The following is a 24,559-nucleotide window of genomic DNA, read 5'->3' on the forward strand; positions in this document are numbered from 1 at the left end:
AAATACTACTAGTGCCCTATTTGGGCTCATAAAAAAGTCTATATTATTTATCAGCAAGAAGTAACAATATTCTGGTAAATTTTAAATATCCTTAAACAATTTCTGCTAGAGTACAAGCACCAAGAGGGTAGGGTCTTTGCTCATTGCTGCATTCTCAGTATCGAGCAGCGATTATCATGTAATAGGTAATTAATAAACATTTACTGAATGAATCTTCTACTCAGGACTGAATGTAGTCTTGTGTTCAAGACTCCCTTTGGAGTCAACAAGATTTCTTAATTTCAGTGGAGAAACACTGAAAAAAATGTGTTTGGCATATCATTTTTTAAGTTTTGGATTACTAAAGATAAGGAAGTTATTATGTAAATGGACTCAACTAATACTTGTGTGTCTTAGTAGTAAAAAGAAAAAAAAATGGGCAATTTAAAAAATTATTACTAGATATCCTTTGCCTGTCTTTTCATTCAGTACATCTGAGGAATACAGAAGAAAAACAAAACACCAAAGTATCAATCTCGGGAGGACAATCCCACACCTCTGAGAGTATCAGGGTAACCTTCTGACCTTAGAAAGGCAAAGGTTTTATAAAAACCTTACCACAAAGAAAAAGTGCTTTACTGGCATTTTAACATTGTTTTAAATTATCTAAACTAAGTAGATGTTAAAGACTTGAGTAAAGAATGGTTCAAAAAGAGAGAATTCCCCTGAATCTCTATGACTATACACAATTTCCTTTTGTAAAATACATTCAATCTGACTTTCTATTCTTTTTTTTTTTAACCGCCCGCCGCTGACTTTCTATTTTTATTAGTATCTCGGATGCAGCATTTTCAGAGCAAGGAAAAAACAAAACAAATTTAAAATTTTATTCATAATTACTTAATTTTGATCCATTGAAAATTTACCTTCCCCAAATGTTAGGTTTCTCTTTTAACTGTAATTACTATTAAGAACTGATTTAAACATAATTCGAATCCTTGAAAAGGTATCTTTAAAAAGTTTACATTCTATCTATTTAGAACTTCTGAAGTCATTTGTATTTAACTTGAAATTTATTTTTAAATGTTGACCAACAAGCTACATTTTCAAAGATGAACAAAATAGTTTTTATCCTCTGAATTCTGTTTATTATTTAGTTTTTCCTTTCTTGTAACTGATAACATCAAAGTAATAGAAACTATAATTTTTTGGTTACTCTCCTATTTCTTACTACTTAATGGATACATACGAGAGATGTAATTTTAACCCTGTTTTAAAAGTATCTTCTAAACTTGTCTTAGGTTAATTAAAAATTTTTTAACAAGATAATTTAAGAACTTCAAAAAATAAGAAAAAAAATTAAGGTTTTAGGTTAATGCAATGATACCATTAAGATAGTATTGTATTTGATTTAAATTATATTCCAATTATGTCATTTATCTCAATGAGAATCTTAAGCTTGATAAATTAATATTATGACAGGGGCATTAATAACCTCCCAAGGAGGTAGTTTTAGAAAGATTTCCCTTTTACTGCAGTAGCAAGTGATGACAAATATACTAAATGAAAACATTAAACATGTAACTGTATTAATATGTTGTTTACTAAAAAGAAAAACTGATTTTGTTATAGCCACGCTTTCCGGGAAACAGACTCACTCAGAAGGACAATGCAGATAGTGGAGTGCAGTTTATTACACCGGCGGGCCCAAGGCAGAGTCTCCTCTTAGCCAAGGACCCCGTCCAGCATTTGTGAAAATCTTTTATACCCCATGTGTACGTGTCCAAATCCACCACCTACCCCATGTGTACGTGTCCAAACCCCACCACCTACCCCATGTGTACGTGTCCAAACCCACCACCTCAATTCCGTTGAGACTTACATAAACAAAGGTAGGGTAAATACAACTACAATAACCCCATCATTCAAGTGTTGTGTGTTCAAACAGTCAATAGTCAATAAGCCCGTAGTTACATTCCAACCAGTTAATAATCGATAAGCCTGTGATTACATCCTGATAGATACAGGAAAAGTTTATGACCTGTCCGGAGACAGGGGTGATTACGGTATGCTTCCTCTTAGGCAATGAGCAACCTGGATGTGATCTTCAAGATTCCCCTGTCTGGAGGGGGTCTTATCCTTTCATTGTCGTTCCCACAGGCACTAAGCAGAGAGTTCAGAGTCCACTGGAGAGGCAGCCGAGCACGATCAGGACGGACAGGCCTGAGATGGAGTCCAGGCCCTATGAATTCCTTCTTCAATTTAACATATCCATGGTGAAACATTAACAAGGATATAAACACACCGTTTAAGAACAAGTAACCTTTAGGATGAGTTAGCATTTCTGTTTCCAAAAGCCTATTGTCCCAATATTTTTATCAGTATCTTTACCAAAGTGTAATACACAGATTCAAACCATTTAAAAAATCGGAACTAGTATCACCAATATATTAGTGTTGTATTAAAAACAAAAACAAACCACAAACCAGTGAATCACAAAATAATTACCCACTACTAAAGATAGTCTTCTTTGTCCTAAAGAAAAGAATGGAAAGACGAGCTATCAATTTCAATCAGGGCACAGGCTCCTTTCAACAAGCAAATGCTAAACTCATGGTTCTAAAGGGGAGCTATGCAGACACAGAGGACACACTGTAGCCATTTAAGGCCAGGTTCTGACTCCGACAGGCACAGAACTCCATCCAAAAAGTCCAGAGATGGGTACATGCAAGAGCAGAACGTGGCCTCGGCAAATCATTTCCTTGCAACTTGATACTTTCACTGGTTATCCTTTTAAATCAAGTTTTTTGTTTATTTAACATATTTAGAAGCAACAAAAACCCCTCTTGTTTCAAAAATAACTCTTTGGAAAAATAAAGTATAATTACAGGAGAAATTTTGGTGACATTTTTACAGCCCCTTCACAGGGGAGAAAACACTTAGCAACTTTCTTTTTGATTCAAAATAGCCAGTGACAAGTAAGAAGCCAGGCATCACTTCACTTCCCTGTGTAGTGCAATGACTTAAGAGACTTGCCTCCAACTGTTACAAAAGGTCTTTTAGGAAATCAGAAACTGAACTTCCAACATCTGTCTCTTAATCTAGTACTTTCTCTCCAGACTGCACTTCATTCTCTGGCCAACTTCTGCTGCTGTGACTATACACAGCTGTCCCTGGTATCTGTGCAGGGTTGGTTCCAGCACCAGTGGTGGACACCAAAATCCATGGATGCTCAAGTCCCATGGTTGGTCCTCCGTATTTATGGGTTCCGCGTCTGCGCTGTACTTTTATTAGACACGGCATGTATATACAATTGCTGTCAAGTTCACATACTGCAGAATTTTAATTAGTAAAAATAAGGCTTTAGAGACATACTTGTTCCATGAAAAACCTATAAATCAAACCAATGCATTAGATTTATTCTTTTACTAATTCTATTGTATCTCCTTCCACCTTGCCTAAAAAGTCTTAAAATTATGTGTCACAGATAAATAATTTTTAGTAGAAGAGAAAACAAGGGGACTGAGGTGCCTAAGCTTACCAAGCTTCTTGCTTTCTTTAGTTGTGCCAGTCATCTTGATCTTTGCAGCTTCAAAGACATCTTTAATTTCTCTCTCACAGAGTCATGATAAATAATCCATGCAATTCTTAAAAGTGAAAACAACACATACTCATTAATAAAACAAGTATAACAATTTCCATTTCTCAATCCCCCCATATCCTTTGTGCTTGTTTTCAATTTTGTGGTCTTAAAATATTTGATGCATTTCATAGGACACAAGAAGGCTATTTTCCATCTTTTAAAAAAACTGAACTGGCATCATAATATTAACAGTTTGTAAAAATATGAAGTTGAATAATCACACTCACATTTTCACTTTTATACTTTCAGTTCAGTTCAGTTGCTCAGTCATGTACGACTCTTTGCAACCCCATGGACTGCAGCATGCCAGGCCTCCCTGTCCATCACCAACTCCCGAAGCCTGCTCAAACTCATGTCCATTGAGTCGGTGATGCCATCCAGCCATCTCATCTTCTGTTGTCCCCTTCTCCTCCAGTCTTCAATCTTTCCCAGCATCAGGGTCTTTTCAAATGAGTCACTTCTACGCATCAGGTGGCCAAAGTATTGGAGTTTCAGCTTCAATATCAGTTGTTTCAATGAATATTCAGGACTGATTTCCTTTAGGATTGACTGGTTGTATCTCCTTGCTGTACGAGGGACTCTCAAGAATCCTCTCCAACACCACAGTTCAAAAGCATCAATTCTTCGGTGCTCAGCTTTCTTTATAGTCCAACTCTCACACCCATACATAACTACTGGAAAAGTCATAGCCTTGACTAAATGGACCTTTGTTGGCAAAGTAATGTCTCAGTTTTTTAATATGCTGTCTAGGTTGGTCATAGCTTTTCTCCCAAGGAGCAAGCCTCTTTTAATTTCATGGCTGTAATCACCACCTGCAGTGATTTTGGAGCCCCCCAAAATAAAGTCTCTCACTGCTTCCATTGTCTCCCCATTTATTTGCCATGAAGTGATGGGACCAGATGCCATGATCTTAGTTTTCTGAATGTTGAGTTTTAAGCCAACTTTTTCACTCTCCTCTTTCACTTTCATCAAGAGGCTCTTTAGTTCTTCACTTTCTGCCATAAGGGTGGTGTCATCTGCTTATCTGAGGATTTTGATATTTCTCCTGGCAATCCTGATTCCAGTTTGTGCTTCACGAAGCCCAGCATTTCAAACGATGTACTCTGCATATAAGTTAAATAAGCAGGGTGACAGTATACAACCTTGATATACTCCTTTCCTGATTTGGAACCAGTCTGTTGTTCCATGTTCAGTTCTAACCGTTGCTTCCTGACCTGCATACAGATTTCTTGAGAGGCAAATAACGTGGTCTGCTATTCCTATCTTTTGAAGAATTTTTCACAGTTTGGTAATCCACACAGTCAAAGGCTTTGGCGTAGTCAGTAAAGCAGCAGTAGATGTTTTTCTGGAACTCTCTTGCTTTTTCAATGATCCGATGGTAATTTACACATTACCTTTCATGTATTTTAAACACAGCTGCATTCATACGATACTGGGTGTTTGGGGCAGCACAATCACGCTTTTCCAGGTCATATGCTAATGACTGCACAGTATTATGCTCTGCTGATGTTCAGTTTAGTAAACCAACCTCCTAACACAGACTACATAATTGGTTTTGATGTTTCGCTGTGATAGACAATGTTACAACAAGCTTTTCATCTCTAATGAACTGCTTTCTTGGAATAATTTCCTAAGGGTAAACTTACAGTGCTAAAGAATAAGGGAATCTTTTAACTCTTCTTCCATAATGCCATGCTGTTTCAAAAATTATTATACCAATAGACAGGATCAATGACACTGAAGCTGGACACTGAGTTTTACCATACCTTGCCAGCATGGGGTAGTAAATTAGCCCCAAATAGGTTACTCTCATAAGAATTTAATTACCACATCTTACAGTTTTCATAATCAAATGATTTCTTTTTAAAAAACAAAATTTATTCTAGTTCAAATGAAAACATCTATTATTTAACATGCAAACTCATTCCCTCATCATCTATGCTTATTATCATACAAAAATATTTTATACCCTGACGAAAGAGTCAACAGTGGGAGGCCATGTATTTTTCCAAATCCTATGTTAAATGCCTTATGTAGAGTTTCACTAAATTTAAATAAATCCACAGCAGAAGAACTCCTATGCCTAGTTATTCTTTTAAATTTATCATGAAATCTACACTTCAATTTCAAACACATCCAGTTTTAGAACAGTTTACTTTGCTTTAAACATCAGATGTAACTTTCAAAGGTATATCACTTAAATTATTTGTATACTGACTCATAGTTCATTATTGATTTTTTTAAGTTATTTTATAAGTATATAAAAATATATTAGATATATTTATATATATTTAGATATTTTATTGATAGATATGTCCTTATAAAAAATTTTTGGATGAAACATAATATAGAGCCTTCTTTTTTCCAATTTGCATGCCACATACATTTCCCACAGATTCTCCGTAAGGAAAGTTAAATAGGAAATTTTTTCCTGTGATCTTTGTGTGTAACTTTAAAAGCAAATCTAAAGCTAAACAGACACTAAAATTATTCCTATTTCGTTCAGCTATTTCACTTTTCAGCATCTCATTCATTGAATTTTAAATTATCACAAAAACACTGATCACTGGAAATCAATGTAAATGGCTGACCAACTTATAATTCATAAAATCTTCATTAGATTTCTACTCAACTCACTCAATATAACAGACTGCATTCCAATACCCAAACTAAGTGCACACTACTACCCAAGCAATTTAAACAGTCGCTATTTTTAAAACAGTGATTTGAGCAGACTACTGAAAATCACCTTCTTTTTCAATACAATTGAAATGACTGAACACCTTCCCCCAGGTTCTCAACAGAACCCACAGGTGGGGAAGCCCACAGACAGGCGTGACTCCCAGCTCATTCACTTACTGAATTCAGAGAGAAGCTTCTCACTGGGAGTATTTCTCTTAGCATCCTGTATACAGCACCTAACTTAAAATCCAACTATCTTGAGCTTAAATACTGTTATCTCAGGCAGTATTTCCAACTTTTTTTTGTGCTCACTTTAGAGTCTTACAGATAACACCATGTTTTATTTTCTATATTTACAAATATAGGACTGAGGCTGAGACAATGTGTGAGCAGTCTTAAAGACTGTCGGCCTCAAGGGGCTATTGGGAGAGGAAAGATTGTTCCTACCTAAACAAGGATAAACCATCTCCCTGCTCAACTGCTCTACATGCTCTACTGCCCCAGCTAGGCAGAAGGGATTCTGGGCAGCCGAGCTTATTACATGCCCAACGCACCTCTATTTTCCTTAGGCTCTAAATTACATACACCCCAAATCAGGGGTTTGCTTAGATTCAGCCGTAAGTAGAGTTGGGGCAGGGCCTAGTTATTCTTTTCCCTAAAGAAATGAAGACAAGCTTTTCCTGGTCCTGCCAAAAAGTGTGAGCTGGGTACAAATAACCAAGTACAAAGGTGAGTGCTACGTCACTTCAATCAGGTTCAACTCTTTGCAGCCCTATGGACTAGAGCTCACCAGGCTCCTCTGTCCATGGAATTCTCCAGGCAAGAATACTGGAGTGGGTTGCCATTTCCTTCTCCAGGGGACCTTCCTGAGCCAGACACTGAAGCTGAATCTCCTATGTCTCCTGCATTGGCAGGCGGGTTCTTTACCACTAGCACACACTACATGGAAAGTATCAAGTACAAATAGCATCTGGATTTAATTATTATTTCTTACCAAAGAAACACTGATTTGTCAGGTTCCTTTTTTCATTCCTTTCCTTCCATTTCCTTTCATTCCTTTCTTTGTCATATTAATAAGATTCCTATTTTTTAAAACACTTGAGCAACCAAATTAGATTATCAGGCATAAAACTGCATGGTCTGTCACAAGTTCAAACACAAGATAAAGCAAGATTCTTTGGAAATAAGATAATTTCATTTAAAAAAGCACATCAATACTGTCAATTGAAAATATACCATGAGCAGAGAATGATTCCATACTTCAGCACTAGACTGGCTACTGTCTTGCTTCTTCACTTTAAATTACATTCATGAAGCTACATATATATAAAGATACGGCAATAATACTCACTGAGAACACAATCAGGCAAAAAGCTTATTGATTATTTTACTCATTTGAATATTCATTAGGGGACAAAGCACTTGTTGGCACAAAACTCTTAAGATGTAACAATATTTAATCATTCAAAATACAGTATTAATCCTCTTAAAACTTCAGAAGGCAAAGATTCCAGTCATGCAAATATTCTTCTGTAAACTATCTCCAAATCAGAATTCTGCTGACTCAAAACTAATCAGAATACAACACAACAGTAGAGTCCTGAGCCCAAGGGTTCCTGCTACAATGGCCGTTTACTAAATGAGAGCATGTCATTCTGCTACTCAAAGCCCATCAACACCCCTCCCTCATCTCTCTGCAAGTAAAAACCAAATTCTCAACACCGGTGCCCAGTCCCTTCCAGATCTGCCCTGCCCCGCCCCCCGCCCCCCACCGCACCTCTCACGCCCGCCCTCCCATCCTGAACCTGACTCGTGGTGCTCCCACCACCACGGCCTGGTTGCTCCTCCAGTGCTCCAGGTTGCTCTTGCCTTGGGGCACTTGTGCTGTGCTGGGAAAGCTTTCCTCGGAAATTCCCACTGCACACCCCTGCTTATCTTTAAAATTTGTGCTCAAATGTTGCCTTCTCGGACCATCCTTTTTGAAACCGCAACCTTTCTGATGTCCTAGCATTCCCTGCTTTATTTTCTCTAGAGCTCTCAGCAGTACCTTCCAGCAGACTATGAAGTTGACTTTTATGTTGGTCCTTCTCCACTGGAATATGTACTCTGAACAGGCAAGTGTTCGCCTGTCTCCTTCAGCGCCGTTCTCTTTCGTGCGTACAACAGTGTCAGCACACAGCAGATGCTCAACGCGTTTGCTAAGGGAACGTGTGAATGGCTCTTTCTTGTCCAGCTGTGGCCATCCGTGTGTGTGTGTGCTCAGTCACTCAGTCGTGTCCCACTCTGTGATCCCACGGACTGTGGCCACCAGGCTCCTCTCTCCACGGGATTCTCCAGGCAATGGTACTGCAGTCGGTTGCCATTTCCTTCTCCAGGGGATCTTTCCAACCCAGGGATCAAACCTGCATTTTCTACATTGACAGGTGGATTTTTTTTTTATCATTGAGCCACCTGGGAAGCCCAAGTGGTATTTATCACTGTTTTAATCTCTACGTCTCACAAGTCTGGCACCATCCTGTCCCTTGTTTTTGGATTCTCTCTTGTGACTTATAATCTCTATTCCTACTATCATCTTCTTCGTTCAAGATTTCATTTCAGTTCATTATTGTATTAGGTTCTTAGTTTCCCCTATCAAGTCTCTTCCTATGTGTGAAGAATGCTGTTAGGACTCACGACTCAGATTTTTCAACCTAACTTCTCACTCTTCTAGAATATGGAATTTCAGCTTCAGTCAGGCTGGTCTTCTTAAAGTCCCGGGAAAAGAGTCAAGTCCAATGTTTTCTATGAAGTTTTCTCCTGTGGCTACAGGTCATGAATTTCCTTTCTCTAACATGCCATACATTTAAACTCATATCCAGTTCAGCACTTAACTCTGGCCGGCTGCTAAGGATAGTTGCTCTTCCCAGGCAGACCTGACGCTCTCTGGAAGTAGGAGCATGTGTGGGAGCCACTTCTTATTCTTACATATGGATTAGTGAGTACAAAAGAGGCACACAGTGAAAATCTGGTGAGTGACAAAGAAATGTACCATAATATGATAATCCAATTTTTCCAGCTAGTGTGTCCCACAATCAGGAACAGAAATACCCATGTTCCTCTGTGCCTGGAACAGTGGAATGTCTGCTTAATAAAAAGGCACACTGCATGTGCTTAAAAGAACAGATTACAGGTTCTTATAAAGCAAATGCCTCATTGAAAATATAACTTCATACTCTCTAGTTTTTATATTGCACATAAAGCAACTCAGGAAATAATTATTTAACTAACTAAACTAAATGATGCTTCAAGCTACAGTATGGCCTAATACTATATTGAAGTTCAAAATTTAGCTATTCTCCATCTAAGTACATAAAATAAATGTTCTCCAGAATTTTAGACTCTGTGGGAGAAGGCGAGGGTGGGATGTTCAGAGAGAACAGCATTGAAACAAGTATACTATCAAGGGTGAAACAGATCACCAGCCCAGGCTGGATGCATGAGACGGGTGCTCAGGGCTGGTGCACTGGGAAGACCCAGAGGGATGGGATGGAGAGGGAGGCGGGAGGGGGGATCAGGATGGGGAACACATGTAAATCCATGGCTGATTCATGTCAGTGTACGGCAAAAACCACTACAATATTGTAAAGTAATTAGCCTCCAACGAATAAAAACAAATGAAAAAGAAAAAAAATGTTCTCCATAGCTAATGAGCACTAAGAAATTCAACTACTTGCTGCTTTTTTAAGAACATACAATAGTGCTTCAAATGTCACTTGCGGAACTGAACACACGACCTCTCGATTCTAAAAGATAATGCTCTATACTCAGTGAGTAACTGACGTCAAATCCATACCTTTGTTAGTCCCTCATATTTTCGATAATCCGTACTCTTTAGCCACTCCATCAGCTTGGCATATCGGAGTAAGTCTCTATGAAATGCATGATGATTAGGTAAAGTCAGTTCAATAGAGCGCTGAGCAAGCGTTGAACTCTGATCATGACCCTAGAGTGAATAAATAAGGACATAACTATCACTGACAGTATAAAGAAACATTGTTGTAACTAAATATCCTTAATAATGATCAAGCATGGCCAAGCAAAAACAACAGAACATAGAAATATAAGAACTGAGTACTTACTTGTCTTTTTTTAATCATCCTGTGTATACAAACTGAACACCACCACCATAAAATAGTCATAAACACACAAGAATGACTCTCTGATAAATCGACTCATTTTATCTTTTAGAGTAGTTGAGAATGAATATTTTAATCAACTTTACCTCTCCCATAACATTTTATAATTGACTAAGCAAATAAATATCATGATATAAACTGTTACTAAGAAACACACACCGAACAGGGGAAGTCATTCAAAACAAATTGTCTCCATCTATGATATCTCCATTAGAGTCTACGATATTTAAACAGCAGGTGAAAATGCACAGGACACAGAATGTCAGAACTAGGAAGGACTGCAGATGACTGCTTCCTGGGCTTTCCAGGACAGCGCTCAGTGCTCAGTTGCTGGATCATATCCTATTCTTGGCCAACCCAATAGATTGTCTGTAGCCTGCCGGGCTCCTCTGTCCATGGGAGTTCCCAGCAAGAGTACTGGTGTAGGTTGCCATTTCCTCCTCCAGGGGATCTTCCCCACCCAGGGACTGAACCTATGTCTTCTGCACTGCAGGCGGATTCTTTACCACTGAGCCACCTGGGAAGCCCTTTCCAGGATAACCCCTAATAATAATGTAATTTTAATTTTTCCATTAATTTTCTACAGAAGCAACTATATAATTTTGTTTTTAATCCTTGACATGATTTATATAAATGAGCACGTTTTCAATCAGCCTGAGGCAGACGATGCATCCTGACTTTTGTTCTAGAGTATATGGATCCAGTAGATCAGCTGACCCAACGGAACAAACTGAAATTCAAAGGGCTAAGTGATCCACACAGGCCACACAGGCGGAAGGCTAGAATCTGAACCTCAGCCATGTGAGTCTCACCTTCTGTTTCCTTTTAAAAACATGCCAAACAAAACCATTCTAACCAGACTCAAAAACTGCTGAAGGTCATTACAAACATTACATTTCAGAAATGTTTACCACATCAGAAGGATGACTGAGATTCCACTGACTCACAGATATTAGATACTGTACACAGAGAGAGATTAGTTTTAAGTCTGCTAATGTCTCCAAATTGTGCCTTAATTAAGTTACACTAACTAAAAGGAAGGAGTATTTGACAAACTTGTTATTGCTGATAAATGTTTTCCAAATATTTTACCCTTATTAATAATAATATTAGATATATTTCCATTATCCTTCCTCATTAATTTTTTCAATAATTCAAGACTCAAAATCATGGTTTATGTTCTTCTATAGCTGTTTACTCAGGTCACTGCATGTTAAGTTGTACTATTTAATTTAATGTCAGGAAAACTCTTCAATTAAAAACCTTCATCTCTCCTGCAAAATGGAAGAACCAACATTTATAGAGAATTTTACGGTTTATAAAGCTCTTCTACATATATTACTATTCAAAACTTTCTACTGTAAGTAGCATTTCCAGATCATCATCATGTGAAAATTCACTGATATAAAAACATTATTACCTTCAGACTATTAGGATATATTAAATATTGTTAGTGTTAACAGAAAGATTTTAAGAGAAACTGGTTTCAAAATATATAGGAAGGAGAAAAAATACTTAAATTGCTTAATTCAATCAATAATATAGATAACTATCATATCTAGAATTCAATTGTGCTAAGAATTTTACTCTTTATATACTTTAAAAATTAAGACATTGTTTAAAGTTTCTTATTAGAGATAAATAAATTAGTAATGATGACTGAAAACCTTTTGAAAAGGACTGGCCATTCTAGATGCCTTTAAGAACACCATGATTCATGAGAAGAGGTCAAAATATCAACATTAACAGGAGTTTTGGAAGAAGCTGATTCCAACCCTCATGAATGATTTTGAGGGGTATGACTTCAGTACAGGAAGTAACTATAGATGTGGTAGAAAGCAGAACTAGAATTAGAAGTGGAGTCTAAAGATGTGACTGAACTGTTATAATCTCATTTAACAGATATTTAATGGATGAGAAGTTGCTTCTTACGGATGAACAAAGAAACTGGTCTCTTGAAAGAGAATCTACTCCTGATGAAGATGCTGTGAAGGCTACTGAAATGACAACAAAGGATTTAGACTATAATTAATACATAAACTAAGTTGATAAAACAAGTGGCAGGATTTGAGAAGACTGACTCCAATTTTGGAAGAAGTTCTACTGTGGGTAAAATGCTATCAAACAGCATTGCATGCCACAGAGAAATTGTCTGAGAAAGGAAAAGTTGATCATTACAGCAAACTTCACTCTTGTCTTATTTTTAAAAATTGCCATAGCTACCCCAATCTTCAGCAATCACTGCCTTGGTCCTCCAGCACCTTCAACATTGAGGAAAGACCCTCCACCAGCAAAAAGATGATGACTCAGATGGTAGGCTCAGAGGGTGCTTAGCAATTTTTAGCAATGAAGTATTTTTAAAATAAATGTGTACATTCTTCTGTTAGACATAATGCTATTGCACACAATAGGCTACAATACTGTGTAAACATAGCTTTTTTATGCACTGGGAAACCAAAAAATTTGTGTGACTTGCTTTACTGACACATTCACTTCATTGTGGTGTCCCTAAGGTAGCCCCTATACACTGCTGTAGAGTTTTAAGTACATTACCTTTACCACATCCTCACAAGCATCTTGAGGGTAGCAGCCATTTCTTACTCTTACATATGGAGGACAGTGAGTCCTGTCACACAATGTAACACACAAATCAGACACACAATCAAAATTTGATGGTAAACAAAGACATGTAACCCAGTGCGGTAATCGAATCTTCCCAGTGTGTCCCACAACCAGGAACAGAAATCCCCTTGTTTCCCAACTCTTTGCTAGGTGACACGAAGTATTCAATTTAACACACAGAAAATCTCTTTTCTGCACTTGGGACACTGTCTTTCATCTTCTTCAGCACATTCCAGGTTGTTGCAACATTCTGGTTTTTAACATGCATTACTCACATGTAACAATGCATATTAGATTTTCAGAACTGGGATGCATTCATTTTAAACAAAGCCATTAGTTTATAAGGCAAGGAAGCAAAAATCACAAATAATAGCATGTTATAACAAACAATTAAGGGTGGAGAAAGGATTATCATTTACTGACTGGTATTTTCCATACCATTTACAAATGTGGACTATAGCCTGTCAACAGGATAATTTAAAAAAACTAGGGAATTGTGTAAAAATAGATATTATTGAAATAATAGTGTAAGAAAAATGTGCATTAGTATTTCCTATGTGATTCCTAGGTTTACTTTTTTCCTGAAGCTTTTCAAGTCAAGTGGAATGTTAAGAGAGTCTTCCCCTGTTTCCCCCTTGCACGGTTAGTTAGCTGGTCTTCCTTTACTCCCATGGTACCACCATAACATACACCCTCCCTCAGTCTGTTTGTCACCCTTCTCTAGATCGTGAGCAACTAGAGCAAAGAATCAGCCTCTCATCTATTCCAATGAAATGTCTGGAATGCATCTTTAATCACTTGGCAAATGACTTCCAAATAAAGGAGTGAGTGAGTGAATGAAAGAATGACAGAAAGAAAGGCAAGCAGAATGAGATTAAATGCCTTTGGATCTAAATAAACTTTCTGTTATGGGACATTAAAAAAACTTCCACAAATATGGTTAACAGGTAGCTCAAATCAGTAAATTATAACTATAAAGATTCTGCTGCTATTAAGCTTAGTAAACCTTACAGGGGAAAAAAAAGAATCGGAGAAGCTGGAGCCAAAGTTGATGTACTCACAGGCACGGAAAGAAAGTAGGACCTGTTATAGAGTTGAAGGAGGGCCTGAGTAAACTAATCAGAAATAAAATAGAGTAAATACAATTGTTTCAGAATACTACAAAGTGAAAACAAAATAAGAACCTAGAATATCAGTCAGCATTTCTTGATGAACAAAATTTCACTCAACTTTTTTTTGGCCCCAAATCCCTATTAAAGAGATCATAAATACACAAAATCTAATTTATGACACCTAATTTATTCAAGAAATATTAAGTCTAATTTATTATTTATTTAAAAAAGCACCTTCTAGTCAAATCCCTCTAAGGTATACTTAACAGTAACATTTATATCATTGCCACAACCTTAATTATAACACCCTTTCCACATAGAAATAGAGATAAAGGTTTTCTATAAGATTAAATCAACTAGAATTTACAATTGAGTTAGTCATTTTTCTCATATTTATAAGTATATGGAGCCAATGAAATACTGAAAACATGGAATCAAGTCCCTGTTCTCACTTGAAAATACTGAAAAATAAAACAGGCCAAACATTAAAAACGTAACAAGTTTGGACTTATTTTTAGAAACAAGATTGTCTAAATGGGGTATATGTAACATGCAAGCACAATTATTTAAAACTTAGAGAATTTTGGCTAAAAGGAACTGTCTTCATAGGAGACCACTGAGGCCCCCAAAACATCTATGAGCAAATACATACATATCTAAAAATATTAAAATCAAATAAATATAGAAAGGAACATATTGTGCTCCCAATTAAATACATTAAAATTTTTTTTCTGTGACCATTTCATTTCAAGCTACAGGAACATGCCAGTACTATAATAAGATAAAATTACCTGTCGAACAAAAACATTGTTGAGGTGACTGGCCAGTCTCCGGGCAAAATTCTCTCGCAAATCACTGAAACGCTGCTGCTGCTGCTGCTGCTCAACTGCCAGAAGCACGTCATGGCCTGAAATCGTGACAGCTTATTCAACGGGTTAAAGAGCTCCCGGATGTCTAACGAGTGCATTTATAACAGAAGCCGTATTTCAGTTCTGAAGAACTCAACCTTTTGCTGGTTTATGCGTGTGTTTATAAAAGAAAGGTAAGGGGGAAAAACAGTGTAACTCAGCGATCCTCACGCTGCGGTCTTGCCTCAGCCTCACCTGGGAATGGTCAGAAACATGGATTCTAAGGCCTCAGAGCAGACCTACTGCTTCTGTGGTGGCCCCTAGCCGTGATCCCGATGCAAGCTCAAGTTTAGGAACCGCTGGTCTAGCAAAGCCTTACGGCATCTACTTTGTGCTAGGTCCTGTGAACAGCGCTGAAGAAAAATGCTGGTGTTAACGTAGAGTCACTGATGGTCAATCAGAAGGTACTGAAATGAACAAGTTCTTCGTGCCAATATAAATTATGTTTGAGAGTAAGTGAAACTTGTTTCAATAGCTAACAATCTAACCCTAAACCACCTGCCTCATGGACTTCTTGTCAAAAGCTTTACACTAAGTCAGAAGCTTAGTCCCAGGTTCTTGGGCAGATTTTATGGTCATACCTGGTCAAAGAGCTACATTCACGCACTGCAGCAGGGCATCTGCAGCATTGGTGCAGGCCTCAATGCCCCTGGAAGAAGAAAGATCTCCTTCCTGAAGTGCCTTTATATGACCTTTGGCCAGGTCCATGTGGCTCTGGAAAGTAAATAAACACACCATTTGTCTGTGTACTCTTAGGAAGTTTACAGGTAAGATGCTACGCAATCCTATTACTGGGTGTTTGAAACTTCAGTATTTTTAAATCTTGCTCTCCTAAGGAAACTAGAAAATACTTGCAAATGGGCTTTAGAGATCATTAGTTTTGTTTTTTTTTAATTGTTGTTAGTAGTTTATAACCATGCTTACCACAAGAAACTCTATCTCAGACAGGAGTTTTACGTTATTAGTGTTACTGAGATGAATGAGGTGGTTGCTTTCGGAGATCTGATCCATCTGTTCTTTTACACTTTGGAGCATTTCCTCATAACTGCTCAGTTTCAATTCAATCTGATCCACCTCCTTGAGAGCCTCATCCAGTAACTTCATTAGGATGTTGACTTGCTTTTCAGAGGCCATGATAGACTGGATGTTGGCCTACACAGTTAAAAAGAGAAGTAATACTTCATATTCTTCAAATGAAATATCCATAAATCTTTGACAGCAGCGTGACTCAGCAGCAGCGGCAACAAAGGCTGACACACACATCTACACGTCTACTTTAATTGGCTGCTTTGTGTTTACACTCCACTTTTTCACACAGTATTTCAGGGAAGCACACGTCCCCTTATGTGGAGGTTAGGGACCAGATCTCAATACCGCATATTTAGGGCATGCGCCATGATGTATCATCAGCAATGGTGGACTCTCATTAGTGCCGTTAGGTTATACCATCTCTGACACTGCTTCCAGCTCTATCAACTATAGACATTTTCTATAATCTGCAACATTTATGTAAAACCCTAAACAAAAGCATAATAATCACCTATGCTAATACCTTAGTTAAGAGAGTAGCAGTAGCATGCCAGTCTTTAACAGATACATGGAACTAATTTATAACTGTAGCATGATTTGTACTAATAGGATGTGGAAGAGTCTATTGCCATAAGATAGCTCCTTCTACAATATTCTTTCTTTTCTCTTTCATTTGCAACTACTTTTTTTTCCCAGACAAAGTAGCAACAAACCACCGACCCCTTATTAATATTTTCTAAAGACTCTATTGATTCTCAATTCCCTGAAATATGGAAGCTTTCAAACCCAAAATTAAACTGCAAAGTAATATGATGACTTGAAACACAGATGCAACATTAACTAGAAAATACAAACCACAAAGCCACATTAAGAAGGCAGATAACGTGATATGAGGAAAAAAATTTGGATAAAGAATTAAAATAATATCATTGTATGGGTGATGCTAAAATTTCACATGTTATTTTATATACTATTCATAATAACTCCCATGGAGGTGCAGCCCAACTGTAAAGCAGCAGAGCTCTGACCCACTGAATCTTAAGCAGCAGAGCTGTGACTTGAACTGATCCAGGACAATTTTCACTTCAACATCTTGAAGTCTCTTCTAGGCTTTACTTCCAGAGAGTTCTACAAATTTGTAAGCTTGGGCTATTGGTGTAATCTCTGGACCTCAGTTCAACCTTACAACTTCTGTACCTTTCATGTATAAAATGCCAACACTCTTTTAAGTCTTAAAAACATTCCTTATTCTCAGAGTTTTTCTTAAATTCATACTTTGCCTAACAAAACGACACCCCCCTCACAAAACACTCTCATTTTAGATTTTTCTCATAAGACAGGTGCTACTTGTAGCTTTTTACTTCCTAAAGATGTACATGTAGGTACAAGCTCAGATATGTGCATACAAATAAACAGCATCTATTCCACAGCAGTTCAGAGGAGTCGTCAAACATCCTTTTGCCCTGGCTCTCCTGTTTTCACTACACTATTTTGCTCTCTTTGGGTAAAGGATTCGCTTCTTTCAGCTCACTCTCTCTCCTTCTAACTTGTACCTATTTTTTTCCCCCCAAACCACAAAAATGTTATTCTCTTGCCTTGAACTATTCTGAAGTGTTCCAGAGGCTGGGGAAATCAACCCCCAGGGTGGTTTCAGGTTGGCTACTTTCTACTTCCATCACTTCATATCAAGAACCTCCCCAAATCCAGAACCTCAGCCAACTGCCTTCACTGGCCTAATAGGAATGGTTCTGTCTCTGGACCAAGAACAGTGAAAGACAGAGGGAGGCAGCTGGTGATGCGCTTCTAGGGAAAGACAGCAATGATCCCACCGTCTAGGCTCAAAGGCAGCGGCAGCAGAATATGAACATCACCAGTCTCCTCAGCTTACCACACATCACTAGCCACACGTTACAAGAAAGGCTGACCCCATCTAACACCTGCAGCTCTCTGGACAACCTTTCTGCAAAGGCCTCGGAGCTAGAAATTGCATATTCACAGCCTTCCATCATTATCTCAATATCCCGCTCTTCTCTTGCATTTAACTCTTGGCATTCATCCACTGCCTCTTCGTCACCTCCTGTCACACTCTGATTTTCTCCACTTGGAACAGATTCTTAAAAGAGGGTAAAAATTAAAAATAAAGTAGTAAAAAACTAGGAAGGACAACAGCATTGTACTTACAGGTAAGGTCAGTTATAAGCACAGATCACATTTAGAGGCTGAAAAATAGGAAAAAAATGATTCAAAATATATGAAAAAAAACTTATTTTTATGAAGAACCGCATATGTTAACATGTCTATTATAACAAAAGCATGCAGTCTAATTTATTGACTTGTGTTAAAACAGGCCTTAGTCACACTTTCCCAAAACATAATTAAACTATAAAACAAATATAAAACCGGAAACGAAACACGTGTACAAGCCTAACCTTTTTTTTTCTCTACCTGAGATAACTGTTGCTCTAATACAATAATGCTTATAATTCAGGACACATGAGGAATAATTTGCTTTCCTTTTTTTTCCAGGTAACACCTTCTTCTGTTATTTTTGTTCTTTTTATCTTTGTTATGTTTTGTGTTTTCCTCCAAATAACTTTCAATTGAAATTTTAAAAATGCATCTACAATTCATAATTTATTTTGGGCAATGAAAATATTAACTGAACTTTCCATTTCTCTCTGTAAAAATTTTTCACATGTGTTTATAAAATTTCTAAGGATCAGCTAATAGAAACTTTCTCAATATCTGTATAGTAAGAACAACATCATGGCTGTGTAAAACTACAAAAATTTCAGCTGTCTTCCTGCTTCAAAACAAAAGACCAGGAGGTCAGAACTGAGATGCTTTCTAGATAAATGTTTCAGTTCACTTTCTGGAAAGAACAGACTCAGCATATGGGATTTTACATAAATCTTGAGATCGAGAGATAAAATGAAAAAAATAATTTTACCCTTAAATAAACCTCGAAACAAAGTTACTGATTTTCAACAATTCACAGGACACGATTTAAAACACAAATTCCAAGTGTTTTAGATATTCATTATTTTGTATGAAAATGAGAATCTACATTCAGCATGACTTGACACATGTTAACTTGTCCTTGAACAAAACACACCTAATTCAAAGTAACAAATGATTTACTCTTAAGAATGCTAATTAGCCAGCTTTAGATAACATGCCAGAAAAAAAAGAGGGGCTAAAACTTTCGGCACAGGCAATTACAGACTGCAGTACACAAACGCAAGTCCCTTAGAGCAGCGTCTCCCAGATCTCAGCCCTTTCCAAGTCACTCTGGAAATGTTAAAAGTGTTTTGTGTGCAGCTTTTTAGCCACTAGGGGGCAGGGGATGCCCAGTTCATTCTGCACAGCTCCTTACACAAGTAAACATTTAAAATAAACAAATATTTTAAATGATCATAATTGTTTCAGAAGGCATCTTCTCACATAAGCAAGGTCATAAATCACTGTCAAGTAAAATTGAAGTAGCACCAAATCAATAACAAGAAACATTTTTATGGACTTTGAAACTTTAGAAAGCATTTGTATGTTCATTATCTAATGTAATCCTCAAATAAATTCCATGAAATAGTTATTATTTTCCCATTAGAAATTACCACATACTATGTCCTTAGTGACTGCCCAAGAAAAGCTGAAATCTTGAGTGTTACACCTATTAATGCCAAGGTCCCCGCCCCACCCCATGGGAATGCTGGATGCTAAAACTGACAGGGATTTTCAGCTCAAGATGGCAGACTAGGACACATATTTACTTTCTGTTCCTTCTGAAACCATACTTAAATAAAAGTGTAGAAATACCAAAATTAATAAGCCAATAAAAGCCAAGAGGTTGTGGAAGTCATCAACTACAGAAAGATTTCAACATATTTCGAGAAGGCAAAAAATGAAACAGAGTGATGAATAAAATAACTAAGGAAAGACTGTCCTAAGGAGGGTCTGCACAAAGCCAGTTAGCTTTCAGTGAGTTCTGGTTATAGCAAAGGGCAAGGAAAGAAGAGGAGCTGAAAAACAAGGAAATTAAAGTTATTTTAGGGAAAAAAGTTACTTATATGAGCTCCAGAGACCACTCAGCCTGCTGCCATATCAATCCATGGATTACAATGGATTGTTGGTAAGCAAGACAAGAAAAAAAGGAAGAAACAAAAATGAAGAGATTGTTCCTTACTGAACTCTTCTCAAATGAGATCAAGGAATTATGGTTAAATGCCACAGCTGTAAATCATTTCTGCTCCTAGAGTGGTCAGATAGGGCTTATGATATTTCTCGCTTTTTTCAGACATAATTTAGGTCTGAGAAAAACCTTTTGTGTCCTCCAATCTCAAATCTTCTTGGGGATGGAAGTCCAAATTTACTCTGACATACTATAAAAAGAATCTCAAGAGCAGAGGGCAAACTAATTTATAATATATGAATTATGTCCAGTGTTATTTTAAATAGATTTTAAACTAAAATATATAAATAAAGTTTCACTGATCAATACAATTCTGGGTTCTGAAACCTCTACATGTCACATGCCTGCTGTGTAACACACAATGTCAGCCCAGGAGAAAGAAAACACTCCAATGAAGTAAGCGAAAGAAACAAGATTCAAACTCGATAAAGCCATGTTAGACTAGGAGTTTTCAGTTCTTTCCTATTCTTTTGAAGCTTCTACCTTGTGAATAATAACATGTCTCCCTTGTCCTAGACACCCAAGAGTATGACTTCTCTCCTGGGCATAAGAATCTCTAGAATTATATATGGTAGTAAAGAGTGGACCCAGCTGACATGCTCACAGTGACCAAACTGTACTGACTGACTGAAGCTGACACAGGGCTCCACTATGAAGCTGCAATAAGTGATGTGTTTGCTTTCTCAACATGAATGAGCTGCCTTACTGAACACACTCCAGGAAGGCCACAGAAACAGGCTTCTAATCCATACAGAATAATGCACTGGTAAATTTCTTTCAGGAAAGCCCATGATTTATCTAGACTATCATCTTTACATATCTGGATCCTTCAAACTATACCAAAGGGAAAACCTCCGCTGGTGCTATGCTGACAACTGGTGGTCCTTAACCTGCCTCTTCTGAGGTCAGAACCCAACGCAGCAGGTGATCAATTCATGAATTGAGCAAAAGAAAACCTACAGGGTAGGATATAGACTCATTATAGGTATGACACTTAGGGCTAAGTGCCATAAGGAGGACAAGAAAAGAACAGTAACACGTGAAGCATGTATGGCGGGGAGGCACCACAGCCCAGAGCAGGTTTGGGTCACATCCTGGCTAAGCCATTACCATCTGCACACCCTGAAGAACAGTCTAAGATTTAACTGTTGTACCAAATTTCTAAAAAGAAGTGAAGAAAGAGGCTTACCCGCCAGAAAAGGACGTGGTGGGGTGCAGCACCTGGCCAGGTGAGGGCTCTGCATTCCGGCTGGTGATGATGGCAGAGGAGCCGCGGCGGAGAAGGTGCTCCTGGCTCCTGGCCTCGCAGAGAAGCTGGAGAGGTCCCCACAGGTGCTGGACCACCCCCGGGAGGGTGGGTGGCTCCTGCAGTCAGCTTTGCACAGGTCTCTGAGACCCAGGCAGGGAAGGGCCGGCAGATACACACGCAGGCACCAAGGGGGCTGCATGATGAGGAGCTAGATGGGATGAGCTCTGGAGAAGGAGGCCCCCACGGTCCTGAAGACTCTCTGCACGGTGGCCCATCTGGTGCCAAATGCCTGCCACCCACAGTGGGAGGTCTCAGCGGCTAGAGAGTCCGGGAGGGGTCATGCACTGGGCCCCGCCCTTTGCCCCGGAATTTACAGTTTCTCTGTGACACGTATACCATGGACGAGTCACAATTGCCAGGCTGAGTCCTCCTCTCTCCAGGGCGTGTTTGACCACGAGAGGAGTAAGAAGCTAGGGAGACGCTCTCCCAGTTTCACATTCTATTCTCGGGTTATTTGGCGCACAATCTGTCCTATACGGGCAATTTACTGTGTAAACTTCTGTCTGTGCTCTGCCGCCGGCGCCCGCTGGGCCGGCGCTCACTGGTTTTGCGCCCTCGGGGTGCCACCACATCTGGCCGGGGTCACCCCCGCCGCCCCAGCTCCTGCTTTACAACCTGGTCGCAGGCTGCTCAACCAGGATCCAGTGCCCTCATCGTCCGGGTTTTACAGCATGTCGAAAAGGTGGTACCCAATCCAGCAGGCTGGGTACTCCCATGTGGGCGGGCTACCCCTGGCGAACTTGAGGGAGCGGCCGAAGCAGCAGCCCGTCCTGTCCACTCGTAATTCCATGATGTTCGGACCTTCGAGAACCGTCAGAATTCCTCCACCGGGGCGCAAAATTACTCTCCTGCGTTCACTCCCTGAGCTACCTGTTCAGGTAGCCAAGGCTGGGAAGCCGGTACCAACCAGTCACCGCCCACTTCCTCGCGCAAAGGAGAGTAAGGCCATGGTCCAGGAAGATCAAAGGGAAGGCGTGACAGAGGAGGAAGGTCACACAGAGGCCGAAGGAGAGGACAACGGAAAGATGAGTCCGGACCGCAGCGGGGCTATGACAATGACACCTAGGCCCCAGGAGACCGGCGGGCTCCTCCCGCCCCTCCACTGCCCTCCCGAGCCTCCAAACCTCCTTCCGGGGCACCCAGGAGGCAACTTCAGTGAGAAAGCCCAGGTGTCTCGGATGAAGCCTTCCTCCCAAAGCCCCGCCATCTGCTCAGACGGCACTGCTGGAGACGGCCGGCCTCCCTCGCAGCCTGGCCCCCTGGCCACGGTGCTCTCTGCCCCAAGTCCGCGCTGCAGCCTGCTGCCCGAGAGGCCAGGAGAACTGGTGCTGGGTGAAGACCACCAACCCGGCTGCCCAGAGTCACCGATGTCCGGGAAGGTGCTGCAGCGTGAGCCACCTTCAGACACCCCGCGGAGAAGCTCTTCTCCCCTGGGAGCCGCCGGCAGTGGGCGCCCCCGCAAGAGGACGATGCCCCCGCCGCTTTTTCTGCCACTGCCGCCACTGCTGCCGCCACTGCCGCTGCCCTGGGGTCGCAGTGACCTTCCCCCGCCTCCGAAGCTTCCAGCCATGATTCGCGCCAAAACCCGGGGCACCCTGAAACAAAACAGGGACCGTCAGAGGAACAGAATCCTGAGGGATGCAAGGAAGGCCATGCGACGCCGCAGCGCCGCCCCGCCTGCCCCAGGGACCACAGGCTCCCTGCCTCCGGTCAGTCACACGTTGCAGGTCCCTCCTACCACCACCAACTTGGCCGACCTGTCCTCCAGATTCCCCAATCTGGCTGGCCTTCCACCTTGCCTGACACCTTATATGGATCGGGTGGCAAGACACACAGCCCCCGTGGACTCTCATTCTGCTAGTCCTGCAGATGCTCTGCCTCCAGTTTCCAATCCCACTGTGGGAACTACCCTCAAGGAGGATGCCGGCACTGCGTGTGCAGTCAGAGCAACACCACCTTCTATTTCTGACCTCTCCACACCCCTGAGCACCCCAACCCTCCCCTTCCAGCCACCCTCCGACAAAAATGAATCCCCAACACCCATGTGTGTAGATTCTCCCCCTCCCTCATACTTACTCACCCCTCTTCCAGACCGTCCCATCGCTCCCCCTGCTACAACTTCTACTGGAGTCCCTTTTACCACCACAGTCACAGCATCTCCAAGTGTAACCTTCCTGTCTCCTTCAGATCAGGACGTCACTGACATGGACACTACTCCCCCGGCTCATGCTGTAACCTTTCAGTCTCCCCCAGGTATTGGGGTGGAGCAGATACGCACTGCAGGGAGACCAGACACCACCAGCGCCATTTGTGCCAATGGTCTCCTGCCCTGCTTCAATCTTTAACTATGCCTTTCACTCCCAAACCAACCCTCACCCTACATTTGCAGCCACTGATGGGCAGCAGAGAGCCTCTGTTTTTCCCAAGCCCCCATCTGGGGCTCCGGCTGCCATCTTCCCCGGGCCCCCACCTGGGGGTCAGGCTGTCGTCTTCCGCGGGCCCCCACCCGGAGGTCAGGCTGCCGCCTTTCCCGGGCCCCCATCTGGGGCTCCGGCTGCCGTCTTCCCCGGGCCATCACCTGGATATCAGGCTGCCGCCTTTCCCGGGCCCTCATCTGGGGCTCCGACTGCCATCTTCCCCGGGCCCCCACCTGGGGGTCAGGCTGTCGTCTTCCGCGGGCACACACCCGGAGGTCAGGCTGCCGCCTTTCCCGGGCCCCCACCTGGGGGTCAGGCTGCCGCCTTTCCCGGGCCCCCATCTGGGGCTCCGGCTGCCGCCTTCCCCGGGCCCCCACCTGGGGGTCAGGCTGCCGCCTTTCCCGGGCCCTCATCTGGGGCTCCGGCTGGCGCCTTCCCCGGGCCCCCACCTGGGGGTCAGGCTGTCGTCTTCCGCGGGCCCACACCCGGAGATC

General features: G+C 40.7%; 1 protein-coding gene and 1 pseudogene across 1 annotated transcript; one reads left to right on the forward strand and one right to left on the reverse strand.

Moving 5' to 3' along the window:
- LOC136167500 (exocyst complex component 1-like) overlaps positions 1-21,583 on the reverse strand; it is a 47,267-nt pseudogene extending 25,684 nt beyond the window's left edge.
- A 14-nt stretch (positions 21,584-21,597) lies between these two features.
- LOC136167501 (nuclear pore-associated protein 1-like) lies at positions 21,598-23,993 on the forward strand. Its single transcript, XM_065935053.1, has 2 exons — positions 21,598-21,693; positions 22,029-23,993. Exons 1-2 carry the CDS (start codon positions 21,598-21,600, stop codon positions 23,991-23,993), a joined length of 2,061 nt encoding a protein of 686 aa, XP_065791125.1.
- The last annotated feature ends 566 nt before the right edge of the window (positions 23,994-24,559 follow it).

Source organism: Muntiacus reevesi, chromosome 4, assembly GCF_963930625.1.
Source record: "Muntiacus reevesi chromosome 4, mMunRee1.1, whole genome shotgun sequence".
Classification (NCBI taxonomy): Eukaryota; Metazoa; Chordata; class Mammalia; order Artiodactyla; family Cervidae; genus Muntiacus; species Muntiacus reevesi.

Coding starts and splice junctions, on each gene's coding strand:
- LOC136167501 (XM_065935053.1), top strand. CDS start 21,598: ATGGCAGAGGAGCCGCGGCGGAGAAGGTGCTCCTGGCTCCTGGCCTCG. Junction 21,694..22,028: donor GCTGGACCACCCCCGGGAGG/GTGGGTGGCTCC, acceptor TCCTCTCTCCAG/GGCGTGTTTGACCACGAGAG.